This window comes from Chelmon rostratus, chromosome 13, assembly GCF_017976325.1.
Source record: "Chelmon rostratus isolate fCheRos1 chromosome 13, fCheRos1.pri, whole genome shotgun sequence".
In the NCBI taxonomy this organism is placed as follows: Eukaryota; Metazoa; Chordata; class Actinopteri; order Chaetodontiformes; family Chaetodontidae; genus Chelmon; species Chelmon rostratus.
In genome coordinates this window covers 13,571,273-13,591,221 of record NC_055670.1, presented here as the reverse complement: position 1 = coordinate 13,591,221, position 19,949 = coordinate 13,571,273, and the positions used below count along the sequence as shown (strand labels likewise).

General features: G+C 42.9%; 1 protein-coding gene across 1 annotated transcript; it reads left to right on the top strand.

Annotated features, from left to right (window-relative positions):
• The first annotated feature begins 3,736 nt into the window (after nt 1-3,736).
• On the top strand, nt 3,737-19,576 carry xirp2b (xin actin binding repeat containing 2b). Its single transcript, XM_041950612.1, has 8 exons — nt 3,737-3,787; nt 4,432-4,560; nt 5,244-5,333; nt 5,531-5,588; nt 5,690-5,778; nt 6,838-16,369; nt 17,800-17,930; nt 18,077-19,576. Exons 1-7 carry the CDS (start codon nt 3,737-3,739, stop codon nt 17,889-17,891), a joined length of 10,041 nt encoding a protein of 3,346 aa, XP_041806546.1. The 3' UTR covers nt 17,892-17,930; nt 18,077-19,576.
• The last annotated feature ends 373 nt before the right edge of the window (nt 19,577-19,949 follow it).

The window sequence follows — 19,949 nt, the reverse complement described above, 5'->3', positions numbered from 1 at the left end:
TGTTCAAGAGAAAGTGAATTAAGTAGCTTTTCTTTCCTTTCACCCTCGCTGCTTGGCTTAACTCTGACATGGATCACAGAGGACTGGCTTCAAGCTGAATAAAGCAGGGTCATCATGAAAAGAACATGAGACCCCGAAACACAAATATTCAGACTCTTGTTTTTTTTTTTTTCTCGCTCATGTTCGGACTTGGCAGAGGAATGATTGTGACTTTCATTAAGAGTATTCATAACAAACATTACGCTCTCCAGAGCAATGCCAGAATCAGATTAGCCTACATTTTTAATTGGGAAAACAGGCGCCCAGGATCTTTCGCATTGCAGTCTGGTGTGGTTCGGCGGGAGCAGGAATCCCGGAGTGTCTCTTTAAAACAGGTGGTGTATGGAAACGCAGGTGTGAGTTACACATGCTGTGGATGAAGGGGTCGTGCAGATGCCTGGCAGACATGTCTGGTCTCCAAACACTGGCCCTGCTTCCATGAGATACCAGAGTCAGACTGGCGCCACCGTCTCCAGCTGGGCCAAACAAGATGAGCTGGCTAGCTCCTCCACACTCAGAGGTGTCTCTTGTTGTATTTACAGCCCCCTTAACCCTCCTCTCCTCAACAAATAGCATTACATCACTGACCCCATTTCAGACCGACTGCAAAGCACAGCTCATGGCCGACACATTTCGCCACCATTTGCCGTCATTTGAATTTGCACCTGCCCGGCATCCACTTTGCAGTACTTCGGCATTAACAGAAGCAGTGAATCACAAGAAATTCTCAGAATATTTGTTGTGGTTTGTATGTGCATGGTTTTGCGTATCATGACAGGCGGTAACAGCTGCTGGAGTATGAGGGGCACTCTGATGGAAGCCGTGATGATGAAACCAGGGTGACCTGATTTATTAGTACACAAGCGTCTGCAGAGGAGTCACAGGAAGTACTTCCATATGGATTTTCTGGGGAATTGACATGTGAGGCCTCGCTCTCTAAAAAAAAAAAAACACCCCAGGCCCATCTTTTGCAAGTGGGCGGAGGGTCCAAAATAAAATCAGCTGTCACTGTCTGCTCGTTGGACAGAGGTGAACACATAGTACTGGAGCTGGTCTCCAACACGGACTGGGATTTGCTTTTGGCTTGGAAAGACCCTGCAGGCCGGGGGTGCAGTGGCCTTCGTGTGGGATTTCTACCTGCTGAGTTCATATTTTCGTAGCTCATCATCCTCCCTACCTGGTAGGTGATGCGCACTCTGAGAGCGGGTGTTTGCACTGAGTGGGATTTTGTAGAGATATGTGCAGGATTTTGGCTTTTTAAATCAGATTTTTGGGTGAATAATTTTGCATGCATAAAATGTGACACATTCTAAAATCTCTTTTTGATGTCAGCAGAGAAACACATGAAAGGCTGGCACTGAATTCTTGATTGTACTCTAAAATTCATCAACATTGTGCTCATACTGAGTGCACTTCCACTCATGATACAGGATACAGAGGCAAAATATAAATCTTATGTCAGACCCACAGAAAAATAAACTGTGACTAAAACGCTAAATCAACTCTGGATTTTTAGCTTGAGGAGAGATTAGATTTTTTTTTTTAATTCCAAATATATGGAGTTCTGAGTTGTTTGTACCAAGGCTTGTACCTCCAGGTGTTCTGTCGCCCTACTTCCTCGTTGCCGGGCAAGCCGCGAAATGAGTAATACTGGAGTGTAATTAAAAATAAAGGCACAAACACAAGGTTATCAATGCAGGCTATCTAAAAGCTTTGGGAAAGGAAAGCCTTGACCTACAGCTTTCCTCTACATCTCACTGAGAAACACGACCCTTCATGGTTAAGTTTAAAATAGGCTTGATTTATTTTTGCAAGTACATGGCGCCTAGATTACTTCACTTTCTTGTTATTTGAGCTCTCAGCCCAGCCTGACGTGTCATGAGATAGCCTCAGACTGTTGACAGATTTTTTTTGGCTACAAATTTTATTTCCTACCACAATAATTTACAGTCTATGAGTCAGTGACTAACTGGAATACGCTGCACAGCAGAATTTTCCGCTGATTACGTTTCATGGCTAAAAACAAGATTTGAAGTAAAAGATGTCCGTACTGTATGTAACTAAAACTTTTAAGATGTGTGGGCGTATATTCACGTCCCTTATCTGTCTTCATGGACTGATTGGTTTGCACAAACATACCCACCATTCCTCCAAGGCTAAAATAGATCATCCTAGACTAGTAAGCTATAAGTCAAAAATGGTAAGAAAACATGCCAGTGGAAAGCAGTAAGAACCACCAGCAGTTATTATAAAAATGTCTTTTTGGAATGAACTTTAGAGAGCGGCATTAATGGATTAGAGTTTCAGCTTCATGAGCCCACAATTCTGCTTATTTCTAAATAGTTAATAACGTTTTAGCTATCTGTAACTCAAGGGCCTGTTTGAAAAACTGGTGTGTTTTGATCTGATTTGGTGTTTCATTGACTCTGTGTTTCATTGAGTTTTCAATATTTTAGGAAAGATGCACAGTGGTTAAATCTGTCCGGTGCCGCCAGAAATAATCTTACAGATGTGAAATATGATCTCATATCGGCAGTCTGGCAGCTTTTGCTGGCATTATTCTTGATATTACAATGAGTCGGATACACACATGGCTCCAAGTAGTGCCAATTCACCACAGACCAGAGCGGAGCTCAGACGAAGACTTTCAATATGCTGTTAGTCTTCAGAGTAATGCTAAGTCTTGTGGTGCTGCACTGAACAAACTTGGAAACAGTCAGTGTATTCATTTTTCATTCCTCTTATTTGCATCAGTACTTTTATATCCACAAGAACTGAGGTGTGAATACTCCACAGACAAAAAAGAGTGAGTCAGCAACTGGCTGGATGTGGAGTCTGTGGATGTTTACAGATGGATGAGATAATTATCTCATTAACTGTCTTTTAAGCACATTGCAACACCCTGCAGGTTAACAGTCATGTCCCTTCGCCTATGGACTGTTGGTTAATGCAATTTCAGACATAAACCCAAGTAAAGTCTAATTATGCCTAAGATGAAAAGGAAATTTCTTAATGAGAACTAAAGCCACTTTCTGGATGAGCACCTTTAAACCCCAATGATACATTTCTACGTTGACTGGGAGTATAGGCTACCACCAGAGCCTTTATTAATAAGATATAAGTGGTAAGACAGTGATTTAAAGGCACAATGACTTTTTTATGTAAGTCATGGCTCTCCCATTTCATGGACCCATCTAACCCCTTTTGACCTTTGTTGTCTTAGTCAATATATGTACAAACTGAGCAAATATAACACAAGACTGGTGCTTTACTGTGCATTTACATTGAATGATGTGACTCATACACAAATGCAGAAAAATCACCATATGAGCTATGCTATCTGAAAAAAAGTGAAACATGTTAAATCAAGCTTATATCATTAAAGTCCTTCTCTTTACTGTTTTTAAAAGCAAAACAACCACACAAACATAAAGGCTTCTGACACCCTTAGCAGTGCTTTAATTACATGTGTTTACGCCACTAAATATTCTGTTTTACCTCTTAATAATTAGATGACACCGAACAACACATGTATGGTAAGAAGCATTTTAACAGTGGTGTTAATTGGCTGTTTGTGCTGTAGCTGCTGGCGGCGCAGGTTGGAACCAGGGCAGGATTTCCCGAAAGAGATTTAAACCAGAGGAACCGGATTCACTCTGTGGACTCAGAGGTCATCCCACTGACCAACTGTGAGGCCATGTACCAGGCAGCTGTCTCCAAGCGAGCAGACCACACCATCCCCAGCAGGGTACTTTAGCTCGTGCACGGACATGCATTGTGTCAACTACAACATGTAGCTCCCCTATCTGGCAGAGTCGCCTGCATTGAGAGGGATATTTGTGTAATTAGGAGCCAACTTTTTGCTGTCCATTATTTTGGTTTGCCCGCTTTCCTGCTGTGTGTTGTATTGTTTAGTCTTTAGCTGCTGCAGAGCATCCAGCACTGCACAGTAGCTGAGCTGCACTCTGTTGGTATTGTTACCATTATTGTTGGTGTTGTCATGCAGCATTAGCAGAGGTGATGGCAGTTCTGCAGCTGGGGAAGGGGGTCAGCAGTCTTGCTTATATAGTACATATATAAATAGAGGGGAAACATGAGACTCTCTGCGCAGAGCAGGATATAGAGGAAGGTTGAAGAAAACATTAAATACTGTTAGCTTTACTTTCAGCTCTCTCAGTTCCTCATGTAAATTTTAAAGTATTAACATAAACAAAATGCTATGATAGTTTGTGTGTCTGTCTGTGGAGAGAAGACACAAACTGCATTAGCTGCACCACATTTGACAGCGGCCTGCACTGCATGCGTAGCAGGGAGAGTATCCCTATTAAGCATCAGCTTGACTTCAGGTCGTGCGGAAGTGGAAGCAGCTAATGATATTTCCTGCTTCATTAGGTCATGGAGGAGTCGGAGGTCTGTTCCCTGCCTGGGGGACTCGCCAGTGTGAGGAAACAATTTGAGACCCAGGAAACTGCAACCTCACACAATGTAACCCAGTTCCATTTTCATCACAGAGCTGTGCAGGTAGAACACAGCATATATGTGCACCAGGCTAAGAGCATGAGAGAGATGACCGTGGTCTTCCGGGCTGAGCGTGCTTCTGTTTGCACGCTTACATTTGGCTCTGCATCTGTGTCACTGCATGGGGAGCTTTGCAAGTGAAAGTATGCACATTTAAGCTGAATATTAACACTTCGGGTGTTATTACATCTTATTGCAGCATTAGCAGAGAAAGTGTGTGGGTTTAGGTTACAGACATTACTTGACATTTCTAACAGCTTTCATGAAAACCTCCAGGGCACTTCCGCAACACTTATACTGCAGCTCCATTTGGTTAATAGAAACTTAGCAAAGCAATGGAAGAGACCTGTCTTTATTTTGCAGTGGTACAGTATGAGTGAACAGCTTGACAGTCTTAGTCATCTTGCCTCTGTCTGTGATTAGTCATTTCAAACTGCACTGAGCAATCTGGTCTAGTGTCCTCTCTGCATGGTATTCAGTTGTGTGCTATTAAGCTTTGGCTGGTGGAGTAAATTGCAGTGGGGTAAGTTCATGTCTATGGATATGACAAGGCAGGCAGTGTTGTGAATTGTTGTTGAATTGTTGTGTGTTGTGAAGACCGAGAGAGTTATCTGTGTGAATGCGTGTTTGTGTGGCATGCACACATTTTCCCCTGTGCTTGGCAACCACTGTCTCCATCTTCACAGGAAATGTCAGAGTCAGAGGTGACAGTGTCAAGCAGCAGCAGGCAGGTCGTCCCAGGCAGTCAGCAGCTGCATTTCAACCAAGAAACGATGGTACTGAACATTGATTTGTGTAATTAATGTTAGTTTAGTAGTCTTATTAGTAGACAGATTGGGCTGAGATTTAAATATTACATTTAATGAAAAATGTGTAGCATTCATTGGAAAGTGACTCAACTTCTGTACCTCTCTGAGCAGTTTTTTCTTTTATCATCAACATTTTTTTGCCATTTCTCTTTTTAAATACATAGGTGTCATACAGCAACAATAACTTGGAATCAAGCTATGAAAACCATCAAAATGAAACAGGTAAGATGTCATTTAGATATTTCTATTCTGTGCCATGTACATTGTCACTGCCTGACAAATTTAAGGCCCGCCTTTACATTTACATCTGTGCTGGCTTTCAGAAGAGGAGTTTCCCAGGTACACTACAAAAGAACTGAGGGCTCACTTTGAAAGAACAATAGAAGAAGCTGCTCCACACAAACCAATTAAGGTAAGCATTTCCTTTCACCTGAGTTAGACCAGGCATGTCCAGAATATTCCATGAAGGCCCGTGTGGCTGCAGGTTTTTGTTGCTACCAGTCCAGAGGTCACCTCATTATCAGCTGATAACTGAGGTCAGCTGATTAAATAAGTCCAGCCTGGTGTGCTCCTCCTTGGTTGGAATGGAAACCTGCAGCCACAAGGCCCTTTATTGAGTATTCTGGACATGCCTGAGTTAGACCAAATTATTGAAATTATAAAGGAAAATAATATTTAATGTAGCTTAGTTAAGAATGTAGTTAGAATTTAATATCATAGATACGATATATTTATTAAAGTTGTAAACCTTAAGATTTTAGTCCTGGTTGATTTGGTGACACCTGTGGTTGCTGGTGGTAACTGCAAGTGTGGTTAAATACTTCAGCAACACTCTTTGAGCACCTTCTTCTACTACAAGAGAGCAGCTGGTGCAGGATATCTGGTTACAATGAGTCAAAAAAAACTCTTTTAATAAAGAAGTCAGTCAAAAGAAAATTAGCTAAATGACACTTAAATGCAGGGCTTAGGGCTAGTTCAAAATAAAAGCCCTCCCATGTTTTGCCAGTTATATAGTTTTAATGTGGCCTGTAGGGACTGTTTGGTTTGCATTAGCAGTAACTTAAAACATTCTGATGCAGCTGTAGGAGAGTGAACAGTAAACAGTGTGTGAGACAATGACTCCACCACTAACAATGACATTTCTATTTAGAGAAGTAATAACAGGGTGTAAATACTTTGAATTGCTACTGCTTAAAAAGTACAAGCCATAAATAGTATTAACAACAGGGCTTGATGTCACAGAAGTCTTAAGGATTATATCTTTATTTTTTGATTTGTGGCTGCAAAGAGCATAATAAGAAAGCAACACAGTACAATAAACCTGGGACTGACTGCGAGTTTTATGATCTCATTTTTATGACTATATCTGCAAGTGTTACAACAAGGTGAAATGTAATGTACATTTAAGTATGGATGATGTGATGGATTTATAGTTATTTACCCACAAATCTAATTTTTGTTCCATAAAAAGATTGAACGTGACATCAATCGATCTAAGTGGTCCTCGAATGTGACACAAAGCAACACAGTGACTAGTGAGGCGTGTGAAGCATCCCCGACTGAGACAACAGAAGACACACTGGCTGCAGTGATGGATTATGAGGATTTCCCGCCCCCACCAGCTGAGGATTCTGACTATCTTCCACCCCCACCTCCAGACTTACTACAAATGCCATCAGACAGTCAAAATATTCCAGCATGCCATTACTCACCTGAGCCTCCAGAACCAGCAACCCCCCTCAAATGCCCACTGAACAGAGAGGCTTACTTCAAGCAGAGGAGCATGAATGAGCTGAAACGTCTTTACAAGCACATTCATCCCGAGGTTCGTAAGAATATTGAGAAGGACTACTACAGTGATTACAATGAAACTGAGATCAACCAGTTGGAGAGCCAAGAGTACATGTATGAGGATGATGGCGGCAGCCTGGATGTGATCAACGATGAAGAATATGGGGAATGGGAAGAGATTCTCCCCGGGGAGGTGCAGGCAATGCGATGGATGTTTGAAAATAAGCCACTGGACACCATTAAAGATGAAGCTCCTGATGATGAGGACGACAACAACAAAATAACCGAAAAGGAAATCATTCTTGGAAAAGATGTGAGACGCACAGCTTGGATGTTTGAGACCAAGCCAATGGATGAGCTGAGTTCACACAATATCAGCTCGACAGAATATAAAAACAAATTCAACAAGTTTGACAAAGGGGATGTCCGTGCTGCAGCGTGGCTGTTTGAAACCCAAACAATGGACACTCTAAATAAAATGCATAAGGAAGAGGATTTAACAAAAGAGATTGTGTTCACAGAGGAGGATGGGAATGCTACCATTTACATGATTGACAATAAGTACATGGAAAGCCTTGGCCACACTGAGACCATTGATGAGAGCCACCTGTTGAGTCTAAGGTCGGTGTTAGAGGAAATTAATGGCGAAAGGAAAACTGTTACAACCACTTTTGATACCCAGTTTAAATGCATAATTATGGGACAGTCAAGCCAAATGCTGGAGATTAAGTCTGTGCGTAAAATTGAGACTGAGTTGGAGAACTCCATTGCTTCTCGTTGGCTTTTCGATACCCAACCCCTGGACATGACAAACAGAGAACCTACGTCTTTGAAACTTGTGTGTAGTCTCTCCATGGAGGACAGCAATAAGGGGGACTGGGGCAGGTGGTTGTTTGAGATAAAGACATTAAATTCTCTAAATGAGTGGGAGAGCTCAAAAATTGAGACTCAAGAGACCATTGGAGCTGACGTGCGCAAGCACTGCTTGGTGTTTGAAACCCAGCCAATGGATTCTCTGAAGGATGATTCCAATGCGAGACCCCAGTCTATTGAAGAAATTATCGGGGGTAATGTCAGATCTGCAAGACACTTTTTTGAAAGCAGTCCTCGAGCAGAGAGGAAGACTGGCCCTGAGGTCGGGAAACTTCAAAAGGCAACAGCGAATGGAGAAACGAAAGGGGATGTGAGACACCAAAAGTGGCGCTTTGAGAGTCAGCCTCTAGAGCACATAAGAGAGGAGAAGAAAGAGGTTACTCGCACTGTGAATGTTGAGGACGACCTCACCCAGGAGGATGGCACGAGCTGCAGGGCAGACGTTCGCAAGAACTGCTGGGTGTTTGAGACCCAGCCAATGGATACCTTAAAAGATGATTCAAACAGTCTGCCCATGACAAAAGAGGAAATTATTGCAGGTAACGTGAGATCAGCCAGACATTATTTTGAAACGATTCCAACTGAGGAGCTGAAAGAGCTTGCAGAGGTGGGCAAACTTAAAAAAACAGTAGCACTTAATGAGGAGAGAGGTGATGTTCGACATCAGAAATGGCGATTTGAAAGCCAGCCCTTGGAGCAGATTGGAGAGGAAAGGAAGGACGTCCTCAGAACGATAGACCTTGAAGAAATTGACAAAGTGGACGTCTCAAACTACAAGCAAATCTTTGAGAGCACAGAGTTAAACAGGTGGGATGATTCTCAAAAGATTCTCATAGAGGGTGTAACATCTGGCGCTGTGAAATCAAATAAAAACCTCTTTGAGTCTACTCCACTGTATGCCATGCAAGACAGCTCAGGGCACTTCCACCAGGTGAAAACGGTGCGCCGTGAAGAGGTTGTGAGAGGAGATGTAACAACCTGCAAGTGGATGTTTGAAACAAGACCGATCGACCAGTTTGATGAAAGCATTGACAAATACCAAATTATCAAAGGCTTATCCAAGCAAGAGATCGAGTCTGGCGATGTTAAAACTGCAAAGTGGCTGTTTGAAACGCAGCCTCTTGATGGTATTAAGTACTTCAGCAACATTGAAGATGAAGAAGTTGTGGAGTCAAGCAAAACTATTGACGTCATGAAGGGTGACGTGAAAACCTGCAAGTGGCTTTTCGAGACAAAACCAATGGACATCTTGTATGAAAGAATGGAGTTAAAGGGTGAAAATGAATCCGAGGAAGTGCAAAAGGGAGACGTCAAAACCTGCACATGGCTTTTTGAGACACAAGCGCTTGATACTATCCACGACGAGACAGAGACGGTTCTGAAAACATGCACTGTGAATCAAGAGGACATCAGAGGAAAAGATGTTAGAACGGCTTGTTTTCTCTTTGAGACAGAGAAACTGGAGAACCTCACCGGGGAAGAGACGGGCTCTTTTAAGCGTGTGACTGAGATAGATATTGCGTCTGGAGATGTGTCAGGAATGAAATACATTTTTGAAAACCAAACATGCGACATCATGACTTCAACATCTGAGGAATTTATGCAAAACCTCAAGAGAGTTCAGGCTGAGGACATACAAAAAGGTAATGTGGTGAACTGCAAATGGCTCTTTGAAAACCAATACATTGATACAATACGTGATAGCCAAGAGGAATCCACGAGCAGCCGCACTGTGAAGGATGTACAAGGAGGAGACGTAGATAAGGGCCGTTTTATTTTTGAGACCTACTCCTTGGATAAAATTCAGGAGACATCCTCCGAGGCAGACACAGAGCTGATGAAAATGCAAAAAATTATCCGGGACGAAGATGAGAAGGGCGATGTAAGAAATTACACCATGATGTTTGAAAGTCAGCCCCTTTATGCCATTCAGGACAAAGAGGGCGTTTACCACGAGGTCACCACTGTCACGAGTGAAGAAGTAACACGAGGAGATGTCGTTGGCACCCGGTGGCTGTTTGAAACCAAGCCCCTCGACGCGATCAAGGACACCGATGAGGTTTATATAATTAAATCTGTCACACAGCAGGATGTGCAAAAAGGAGATGTCACCTCTGCCAAGTGGAAATTTGAGACACAACCTCTGGATGGGATTGCTGAAGACAAGAAGGCTTTAATAAAAACTGTGGATGATATTCAAGGAGGCAATGTGAGGATGAACAAGGATCGTTTCGAGTCTGACGCCCTGTCACAGGAATCCGTTAGAACAGTCAGTGTGAGTGAAATCCAAAAAGGTGATGTCAGGACTGCGAAATGGAGATTTGAAACGCAGTCCATTGACAAAATAAGAAGCATGAGCTCTGAAAATCTGATTGAAACAGTTAAAAAGGAGGATGTTGCAAAGGGAGATGTTAAACACTCAGTCTGGCTCTTTGAGAAAAATCCTCTTGACCACATTAAAGAGGTAGATGAGGACCAAGATCATCCGACCGTGACTCGAGAGGAGATTTCCAAAGCGGATGTAAAGACTACAACGTGGCTCTTTGAGACGACACCGTTTGACAACTTTAATGAGACAAAAATGGAGAGGACTGAAATCCTGGGCAAGAGCGTCAAGGGAACTCTTGAGGAACTTTATAGTCAGGAAATGGTAAAGTCAAAGGGAGTACTCATTGAAGCTGATGAAATTGGCGATGTTAGGATGGCAAAATACCAGCTAATGAACAAGCAGGCTCCGGAGATACAACGAGAGGAAGTCATTAGGGGGGATCTGCAGACTATTATGATGAACCTACTGAACAGACAGGAAAGAAAGGAGCATCAGATAGTCATAGATTCAGAAGAGAAGGGCAATATCAGTTCAACAGTGCAGCAACTATTCAACCAGGAGAGAGACAGCAGTGTTGAAAGGGAGGAAATATTAAGAGGTGACATTCAGGAAGCGATAAACAACCTTTTCAATGAGGACAAGTCAGCAAAACATGGAATACTCATCCAGGAGGACGAAAAGGGAGATGTGCGGATGACATTATATTCCCTTCTCAATAAACAAGAGAATGTTAATGTTGAAAAAGAGGACATTGTACGAGGGGATATAAAGAGCGCTCTTCAAAAACTGTCCAGCTCAGACAAGTCAGATCAAGCAGTGAAGATAAAGATAGACGGCACTGAAAAAGGAAACGTCAACTTTTACTCCACATGCATTGAATCTGGGTCTCTCGACTATCTTCGACAGCTCCATTTAGAACCTGATGACACTCCAAACACAGCAGAAAAAGAGAAAATCGTTGGAGGCGACATCAAGGGCACAAAACTCATTCTTGGTCGTAGCCAAATGCAAATTGAACGTACGGTGGAGGATGTTATACCCGGTGATGTTCACAACACAGTGAAGGTTTTCATGTCAGAGCCTACAGTCTCACTGGAAAGACTCCAAAAGGAGGAAATAGTCAAAGGTGATTTAAGAGCTGCGTTATATTCATTGTCTGAATCAGCGAATCAGACAGTTGTTGTGGAGAAAGAGGAGGTGGTGAAAGGTAACATACCAAAAGCCCTGCGTTGCCTGGAGAGGGCTCAAAAGCACCACAAGGAGATGGAGAAGCCAGATATCATCCCAGGAAATATCAGAGGGGCTCTGAGATCTCTTGAGAAGTCGGCAACAACCAGAGCTGAAGCTGTTGTGGAGGATTTGGTTCCTGGAGATGTGAAGGCCACACTCAAATCTCTGGAGCTGGCAAAACAAACGGTGAGGGAGGTGGAAAAGGAAGAAATTGTCAGGGGTGATATTCGCATAGCAATGCAAAGTCTACAGGATGCCTCCAGTGAGAGGAGGAAGTGTCAACAGGGAACAGATGTTCAGGGAGACGTCAAAGGAACAATTCAGCTCTTAATGGAGCCTCCACCTTCACCGAGGATGCAGAGGAGCCCGAGCCTCGAGGGTGACGTGAAGGGTGATGTCAAGATGTCAATTAAGTCGTTGTATGAGATGCAGGAGCAAACCCAGCTAGAGAAGGAAGAGGTGATAAAGGGTGACGTTAAAGGCACGATTAAATCTTTGCTGCAAACAGCACAGCGTGAAACTCCCAAAGGCAAACTTGGAGCGTACAGAAGAGTCAGAGTCAAGCAGAGCCCTCCAGTTAAAAACCTAACAGCTGATGCCCAGAGGAACATACAAAAGATAAAAACAGCTAATTTAGTTCAAAAATCTAAAGAAAATCACTCCATCTCTAACAAAACTGAAATAGTTCAGACAAAGTCAAGCTCTGTGGAGCAGTCCACTCAGCAATCAACAACTGTGGTGAAGCACAAAACAATTACCCAAAACCACGGCATCAAAACGTTAAAGACGGAGTTTCGGAATCTAAAGTCGAGCCCAAAGGGAATGATAAAAGTAGATAAAACCAAAGTCGAAACTGATACGTACATCCTAAAAGTGCCAGAGCCTGATCTGCCTCTTCCACCTCCACCTCCACCCGTAGTAGACATTGACCTTCCTCCTCCTCCTCCTCCTGCCTCTGTTGATTCTGACATTGATCACCTTCCTCCTCCACCACCACCTCTCACCAGCGAGCAGGACTTCCTTCCGCCTCCTCCATCTCAACAGGAGCTGGAGAGCATGCCAACACAGGCAATTCATCCTTCACCAGCAAAAGCAAAGAAGATGACAGTTAAAAAAGTGAAAGGCCCAGCTTTACACCCGGTCCCGAAGCTTGAGCCTAAAGTGGAATTCAGTAAAACGCAACATGTGGAGGTTACATCAGGGATGGTGGTCGAGATGAGCCAGAACCAATCGAAAACCACAACATCAAAAACCGTTGCACGTGAAATCCCTCCGCCGCCTGAGTCACCACAGCGGCTAAAGAAAGCTTACATCTCTCCTGTGAAATTCACCCCTCCTCCCTCTCCTCCGCCTTCAATGAGAGGGCCGCTGAGTAAATTTAACACTCCATTGATAAAAGCAGAAGAAAAGTATCGGAAACTGAGGGAGGATAACACACCCCCAACCACTCCAACACCCACTTACATACATGACTCAGTCACCGCTGCTCTTCAGATGCTTTCAACCAAAGGCATAGAGCAGTCAAATAACAGCACATCAGAACTGGTGACAGCTGAAAAGATGGCGATGAGTGTTCATTCAGACTCCCGATCATGTAATTTATCCAAGCATGTTACCATCTCAAATGCCACCCAGAGCGCTTGTCATGAGGAAATCCTCACAGATTCAACGGTTACATCTTCTGCTAAACAGCAACTTGTCTCTAATGAGACTTCTAAGGTCGTCTCTGTTCAGAAGACCTCATCTGTGTCCACTGTTGCACAGCAGATGCATACGACTACACAGAAAACTGTTTCTGTTTCCTCCAAGCAGTCAGCTCAGTCTGTCACGGCTGACAAAGTCCAGACCTCAATCACTCATGTCTCAAAAACAGAAAATATGGTGACTGATAAGAAGAAAGATTGCAAAAATCAGAAAACAAAGGCCTCTCATAAATCTGAAGATAAGAAGGAAGATGAAATGCGTTTTGATCAAATCCCTGTAAAAATAGTAAAACCTGAACCTGCTTCTGAGAAGAAGAAGACAAAAGATAATGCAGCACCAGAATTACCCAGTGATCAGTCCATCCAAGTAGAAAATGTCACCTCAGACAAACATGTGAAGGAGTCCAAATCACCACAGCGTGGCAACAAGAAGAAAACTGATCACTCTCCCACCAAGAGCCAAGAGAAAGTTTTAGATCAGCCAATGCAAGCTACCAATACAAATGGAAAAACAGGCAAACTAAACCAAAAGGTGAAAAAGAACAATAAGCAAGAAAGGCAAGCGGAGCTGAAAAGCTCCAATGAGAGTGAGAAAGAGAGTGTTTCACAAGATTTCATGGTAGAAGTGAAGGAAGCTACTGAGGTTAAAGTGATCAGTGAATCCAAAGAAGTAAAGACAGAGTTAAAGCAGGGGATTAAGAGTAAGAGTGTTACTGCCTCTCCTGCTGCTGCCTCTGCTGTTACTGTCAGCACAACTGACAGCACAACGGAATCTCCAGCAAAGAAGAAAAAAAGGTCCAAAAAGTCTAAAGGGGGTGCACAACCCGGTAAAGGTAAAGAGATTTCTATAGAATCAAACACAAATGTTATAGAAGCCAAGATGGCGACACCTGAAGAGTCCCCCCTGACTCAGGAAACAGTTGCCCCAATTCACCAAAGTGTTGAAGAAGAGCACATCCAAGTGAAGAGAGAAGTCATTACCACAGAAAGCAAAGATGATCAGAATTCCCAGCCACAAGAAGCAGTTCAAAAGCATGTGAAGGGATCTCAAAAGAAGAAAGGACTGACGGTTATTCAGCAGAGTGCAGAGGAACCTCCAGAAGAACGTAGGGATGTCCCAATTACAGTGACAGGCGAGTCAGAACAACATGAACTAGTAAAGTCCATAACAGGGAGAACAGAGCAATCTCAGAGGCAAGAGGTCCAAGTGTTAATCTCTCACATCACAGAGAGCCAACATGTTTCGGAAAAGAGTGATTCTAAATCCGCAAAGACTCTGTGCTATACAGATCCAGACTGGCTCATGAGTCCAGAAAGAAAGTGCGAACTGGACGGATCTGCAGTGGAGAGTGATGCTCAAACAAATTATGAGTTTCTGTCACATGTGAGGAAACTAGCAGAGCCTAAACTGATGGATCTGGAAGATAATGAGACGCTGGAGAAGCATGAATGTGAGCCAGTTTCTGAGAAGTCTGTTTCCGGTGGGGTGACACCAAGAATATCCAAGATCAGCATCGGTTCTGCCAAAATAGAGAACCAGACAAAGAAAAAGACGTCCCACGAAAGACGGAAAGAAGAAGTGAGCCAGTGCAAGTCTGTCGACCTTCGAGCTCCCTCGCCGTCACTGAGGATGCGTTCTCCCTCGCCGACATTTATCACCATTGAGTCCACACGAAGGACTGACTCCCCCCAGAGAGTTACTCCGTCACCCACCCTGCTGCACAGGCCACCCACACCTCCCACACCGCCGCCACGCAGGTGTGAAACCCCGACATCGCGTCTTACGAGAATCACACCTTCCCCCACTTTTGACAGAGCAGAAAATCTGGCTCGTCTCAAAGACACAACAGCCAAGCTCTCACGCGGCGTCACGCCACCGCCGCTACTTCCCCAACAAATCTCAGAGAAGAAATCGGAGATTGTGGAATCGCCTGCGTCTTTCCATCGGCAAATCAAAATCGAGTCCCAACTTGTGGAGGCCTCAATGACATTGACTGCAACAGAAAAGCCCACAAAGGGTTTGTCTGGGGAGGCTCGGCAGGCTGATGTAAATTCTGCACATGTAGAAGAAGATCAAGTTAATATTTCAGAGGGTTTGAATGCAAATGAAATACAAAGTAAGTCAGAGACCCACATGCCTTTGTGTCAAAATGACCCAGATCTTGTTGACGCTGCAGATATTCCAGAGCCATCATCTGCATCTGTCAAAGAAAAGAGAGAATTTTTTGAGGAGGCTCAAAGGGCTGAAATTAATAAGACCTACATGAGAAAGGAGCCCATTGCTATCCCTGAACGACTGGGCCCAGACATGGAGGAGTGCAAGGAGGAAAACAACAACAAAGAAAAGGATGAGCTTCCCAAGGCGGACTTGTCGAGTCTTGTAAACAAATTTGAATCACCAGAAGAGAAATTAAATTTCAGAAAAGAGCTTATCCCACTCTCAGAGTGGCTTCACAATGACGCTGAAAGCACAGATTGTGACAAAGAGAAAGCAGACACCCTGGAACAGGAAATGCCAACTTTTGACATTCAGGCTATTAAAAATGTTTTTGAACTGGGTGAGCAAAGTTCCTCATTCAGAGAGGAGAAAAAGGATCAGGAGGAGCCTGTGTCAGGCCTGACTGAAACAACAGCAGACACTTCAAAGCAGGAAAGTCCTCAAGAGACAAAGGGAGGCTCGCGGAAGAGCACCCCCCTCCCTCCGCAGAAAAACGAGGTAGAAACTGTGCCGGCAGAACCACCGGCAGCCTTCTCTGAAAGCAAATCAATCACAGAACATTTCTCAAATGTTGATGAGTTCGGTAACAAGGTCACTGGAACGAGGACGGCTGTCACTGAGCACTCTGAGAGCGTGTCGACCCAACAGGCTCCTTTTTCCTATGCTGATGCAGTTAAAAGAAAAGCTGCGGCAGTGAGGCGAACGCAAACCTACGACGAGGATGCCACTGAGAGGTTGCTCAGGAATTTCCACGAAACGTGGACAGAGAGCGAGACGGTTTTCAAGAGCCTCGGTTACACTGTTTCTGAGGAGACGACGTCACAAGTTGTGTCACATCAAACCAAGATTGTCTCATCTGGTAAAGACCCAAACAGCATGAAACCACACAAACGAATGGCGTGGACTATGAATGAATGCAGCATTTTATGATTACTCCATCGTGTGAATTGTGTGTGCAGAATGTGTTGGCTATAACCAACAAGACTGCAGCCATGCTAGTAGCTAGCAGCAACACTATACTTAGCTACTATATGAAAAGCAGTACTTTGTGCTTAATGCATACGTTAGCATGCTATCACACTCACAATGATTGGGCTACATGCTGATGTTTAGCAGGTAATTCCTCTTAGTTTAATGTGTTAACATGCTGGCAATTACTAATTAGCACTAAACACAAAGTACAGCTGCACCTAATGAAAATTAGCTTGCAGTTGTTTGATCATAAACCAAAGTATTGGGCAAATAAGCCGTGCGGGATAAAGGTGAATCTGCCCACCACAGATATTGCTAGTCATCCTGGAGTTCATGAATAAACTGTGATAAACTGCAATCCATCTGATAGTGTTTGAGATATTTCAGTTTAGACCAAAATGGTGGAGCCACCATGATGCTAACATGGCTAATAGAAAGTAAAATGAGCTAACTCTATCCTCTATTGACACTGGGAACAGCAGGTTGCCAGAACAACCTTATCTCTGGATCACTTTACTAGTTACCAGCTTTTCCTGTAGCTTTCAACCACTTCTCATGGTCTTCATAAGTCTAGTTTGAGAACAGTCGCTGAATACGAATGGAAGCCATTTTCATCCAATGGCAACACACAACCTTAAACAGAAACAAACTCCCTTTTATGTGATGACAACTCACCAACTCCATTCACTGATAAAGACCATGACATTCACTTGAAAGCTCGGGAAAAAAGCTGACCTTGAGTGAAATTAATTTGTTGAACTTTTTGTACATTGCTGGCAATTTGGATGATGTCATTCTAAACATAATTGGTCTAATTGGTCTAATTGGTCATGATAAACACTGCAGGCATGCTATGTTTTGAAGAGGCTGTCCATTAGTGGACCAGAATAAAGCCAGCATGTAATGTACCTTTCCAACAGGAAAATTGCTCTATGTGCTGGCTGAGGGCTTGCAATGAACCAGATGACAGCTTATTTGTAGTGCTCACAAACACTGCAAATTGCAGTTGAGAGATGCATGGATATCTGTGCATGCATGTGTGTAGCTAGATGAGAGAGTAAAATAAAATCCTGAAGAAAATATGTGCAGAATCATTCGCTCTCATAACCATTGTAAATGTTTTATTCAAACGCATGATTGAGCATGTAACATACGTTTTTGGGCACAAACCTAATGTACTGCATTGTAGATTAAACCACAATAAAAGAATGAAAGAAAGGCGGCAGTTGTTGCATTGTGAGGCCGCCCAAATGAAATACTCTTCACCTGGGAAAAAGGAGAAAGTCAGATAATTTGCATTTTATCTCTTTCAAACAGGCTCGAGTTCCGAAGTCGGAGCTCTGCACGGTTTGTCGGAGGAGAGCTTATCCGATGGATGCTCTGATAGTGGACAAAAAAAAGTACCATAAATCCTGTTTCTGCTGTGAGCACTGCAGAAATAAATTAAGGTAAATATGGCATTTATTCAAAGAAATGATGGGCACCATTGAACATTGCATTGTTTTAATGAGAGCATATTCAAGAAATAGAGGTAACCGTTTTATGATTCCAATGTGGTGCACCTCTAAAAGAAAGTTTTTTTTTTCTCTTGCAGCCTAGGAAATTATGTCTCTCTCCATGGACATTTCTACTGTCTTCACCATTACAAACAACTCCTCAAGTCCAAAGGGAGCTACGATAATGGACTTGGGCAGAAGCCTCCCGCAGGAAGTGGTGGACCTATCCCCTCAGATGAGAAACTTGAATATAGATATTCCATGAGCAGCCTAAGTTCAGTAGAAAAAACACACAGTGGTGAAAACGAAATTACAAAAATGTGTGATGAAAGCAAACCACACTGCAATAAAATATCTGTAGTTTGGCCCCCACAGGCAGATCCCCCGAAGAAAGCCTTTAAAATAGAGGAAGACATTCAGCTTACTAAACCACAGTGGCCCCCTCCAGACAACTCCCCCAGGTCACAGAAACACCAGCACAGAAAGGCTGTTCCCAGAAGTGTCCTTTGAAATAAAGTCACCCAACTACACAGTTTAGTCAAGTAAAAACAAAGAAGAAGCACAAGAGAAGGGATGGTACAATAAGATGCCGGGAAAGAAGTGTCCTGTTGGTACTTAGGCAAGTGTTTGGCTGAAGGTCGTTTAGTCAAGTGATTTAAAAGGGAAGATGAAAAGTCGGGACATGAAAGGAAACTTGTTGTGTATATACTTGTAAATGGTGTGCAAGTGGGAAAGCAGGTTGTAACTGTAATTAACTGTAAGTAAGCAGGTAGGCAGTAGAGAGATAAAGACAGAGTGTGGAAAGAGGATGTAGACAGGAAGCAGCGTGCCTGGAACTGACACGTGTAATTTTTCAATTTTGTTCATTTTTCCTGGCGTTCAGCAGTCACATTGAGCTACTATTTCACTTTTGGCGGCAAGATTTAATAGAATTGTACAAAAACGTGATCAGTTTTAACTGCTCTAACAACTGTTATCTGCCTTGTAGTTCAAACGTCAAACATGGACAAATTTAAGATCTGGATCAAATAAAGTAGTGACTGCAAGTTAAGCCTAATGTTGGTTTTAATTGACATTTCTGGGTGTAATTAAGTCACAGGTTTAGTCAGGTTTAGTCCAAGCCTCACAGTTCCCACTGCTCTTGGAAATAATATAAAAATCTGCGAGTGTCATTTTAAAATAGTCATTTGTCCCAGTTTCTATTTCACCCCTTTTGTTTTATTCTAAGTTAATTTGGTCTAATGTACAATTCGCTCCATTTTTTGCTACTGTATGCCACTTCATGGAAATAGTTTAAGTCTGTGGACTCTGTTGTATTATTTTGTCAGGGCGTTTATCTTTCAACATAACAAAATTTTTGCATTTGCCTTTTTTTTTTTAGCACCTGGTGTGCAGACTTCTACGTAAAAGTATCTTGGAATTATTTTATTTATAATATTGAAAGTATATAATATAAACAGGTGAACTGGTGATAATCATGTTTGTTTTGGACATTTGTAACCTATTTTGAACAACAAATATTTTTGAATGAAGAATTTTATTTTTTAGATTAGACGGTTATACCTTGCTTTGTACAAGAAAATTCCTGATTCTGTCATGCTGTCAGGCTGGTTCACTTTCTTTATTGCTGATCTAAGGGCAATAAAATACTGAATTTAACTGTTTCATTTGTCTCTGAAAGCCTTTGTAAAACTCGTTCCACCATATCAGACACAAAGAGGAAGTGCTTGTCAGGTGTGCGTCTGGGTGACGCAGCCTGCAGGAGACAGGTCAGCAGATCCCTTTCACATCATCAGTCTAATCTCCCTCAGAGGCTTTCCCCACCCTGGAGGGGATTTCGGAGCTCAGCCCGCAGATGTCGACCAGGAAGCTACTTCCATGTTGGGAAAAATTAGGAAGTTGAATATTTAAAAAAAGGCAGATGAGGAACATCTTGAACACATGCAGCAGAGGATACAGCACATGTCTTAG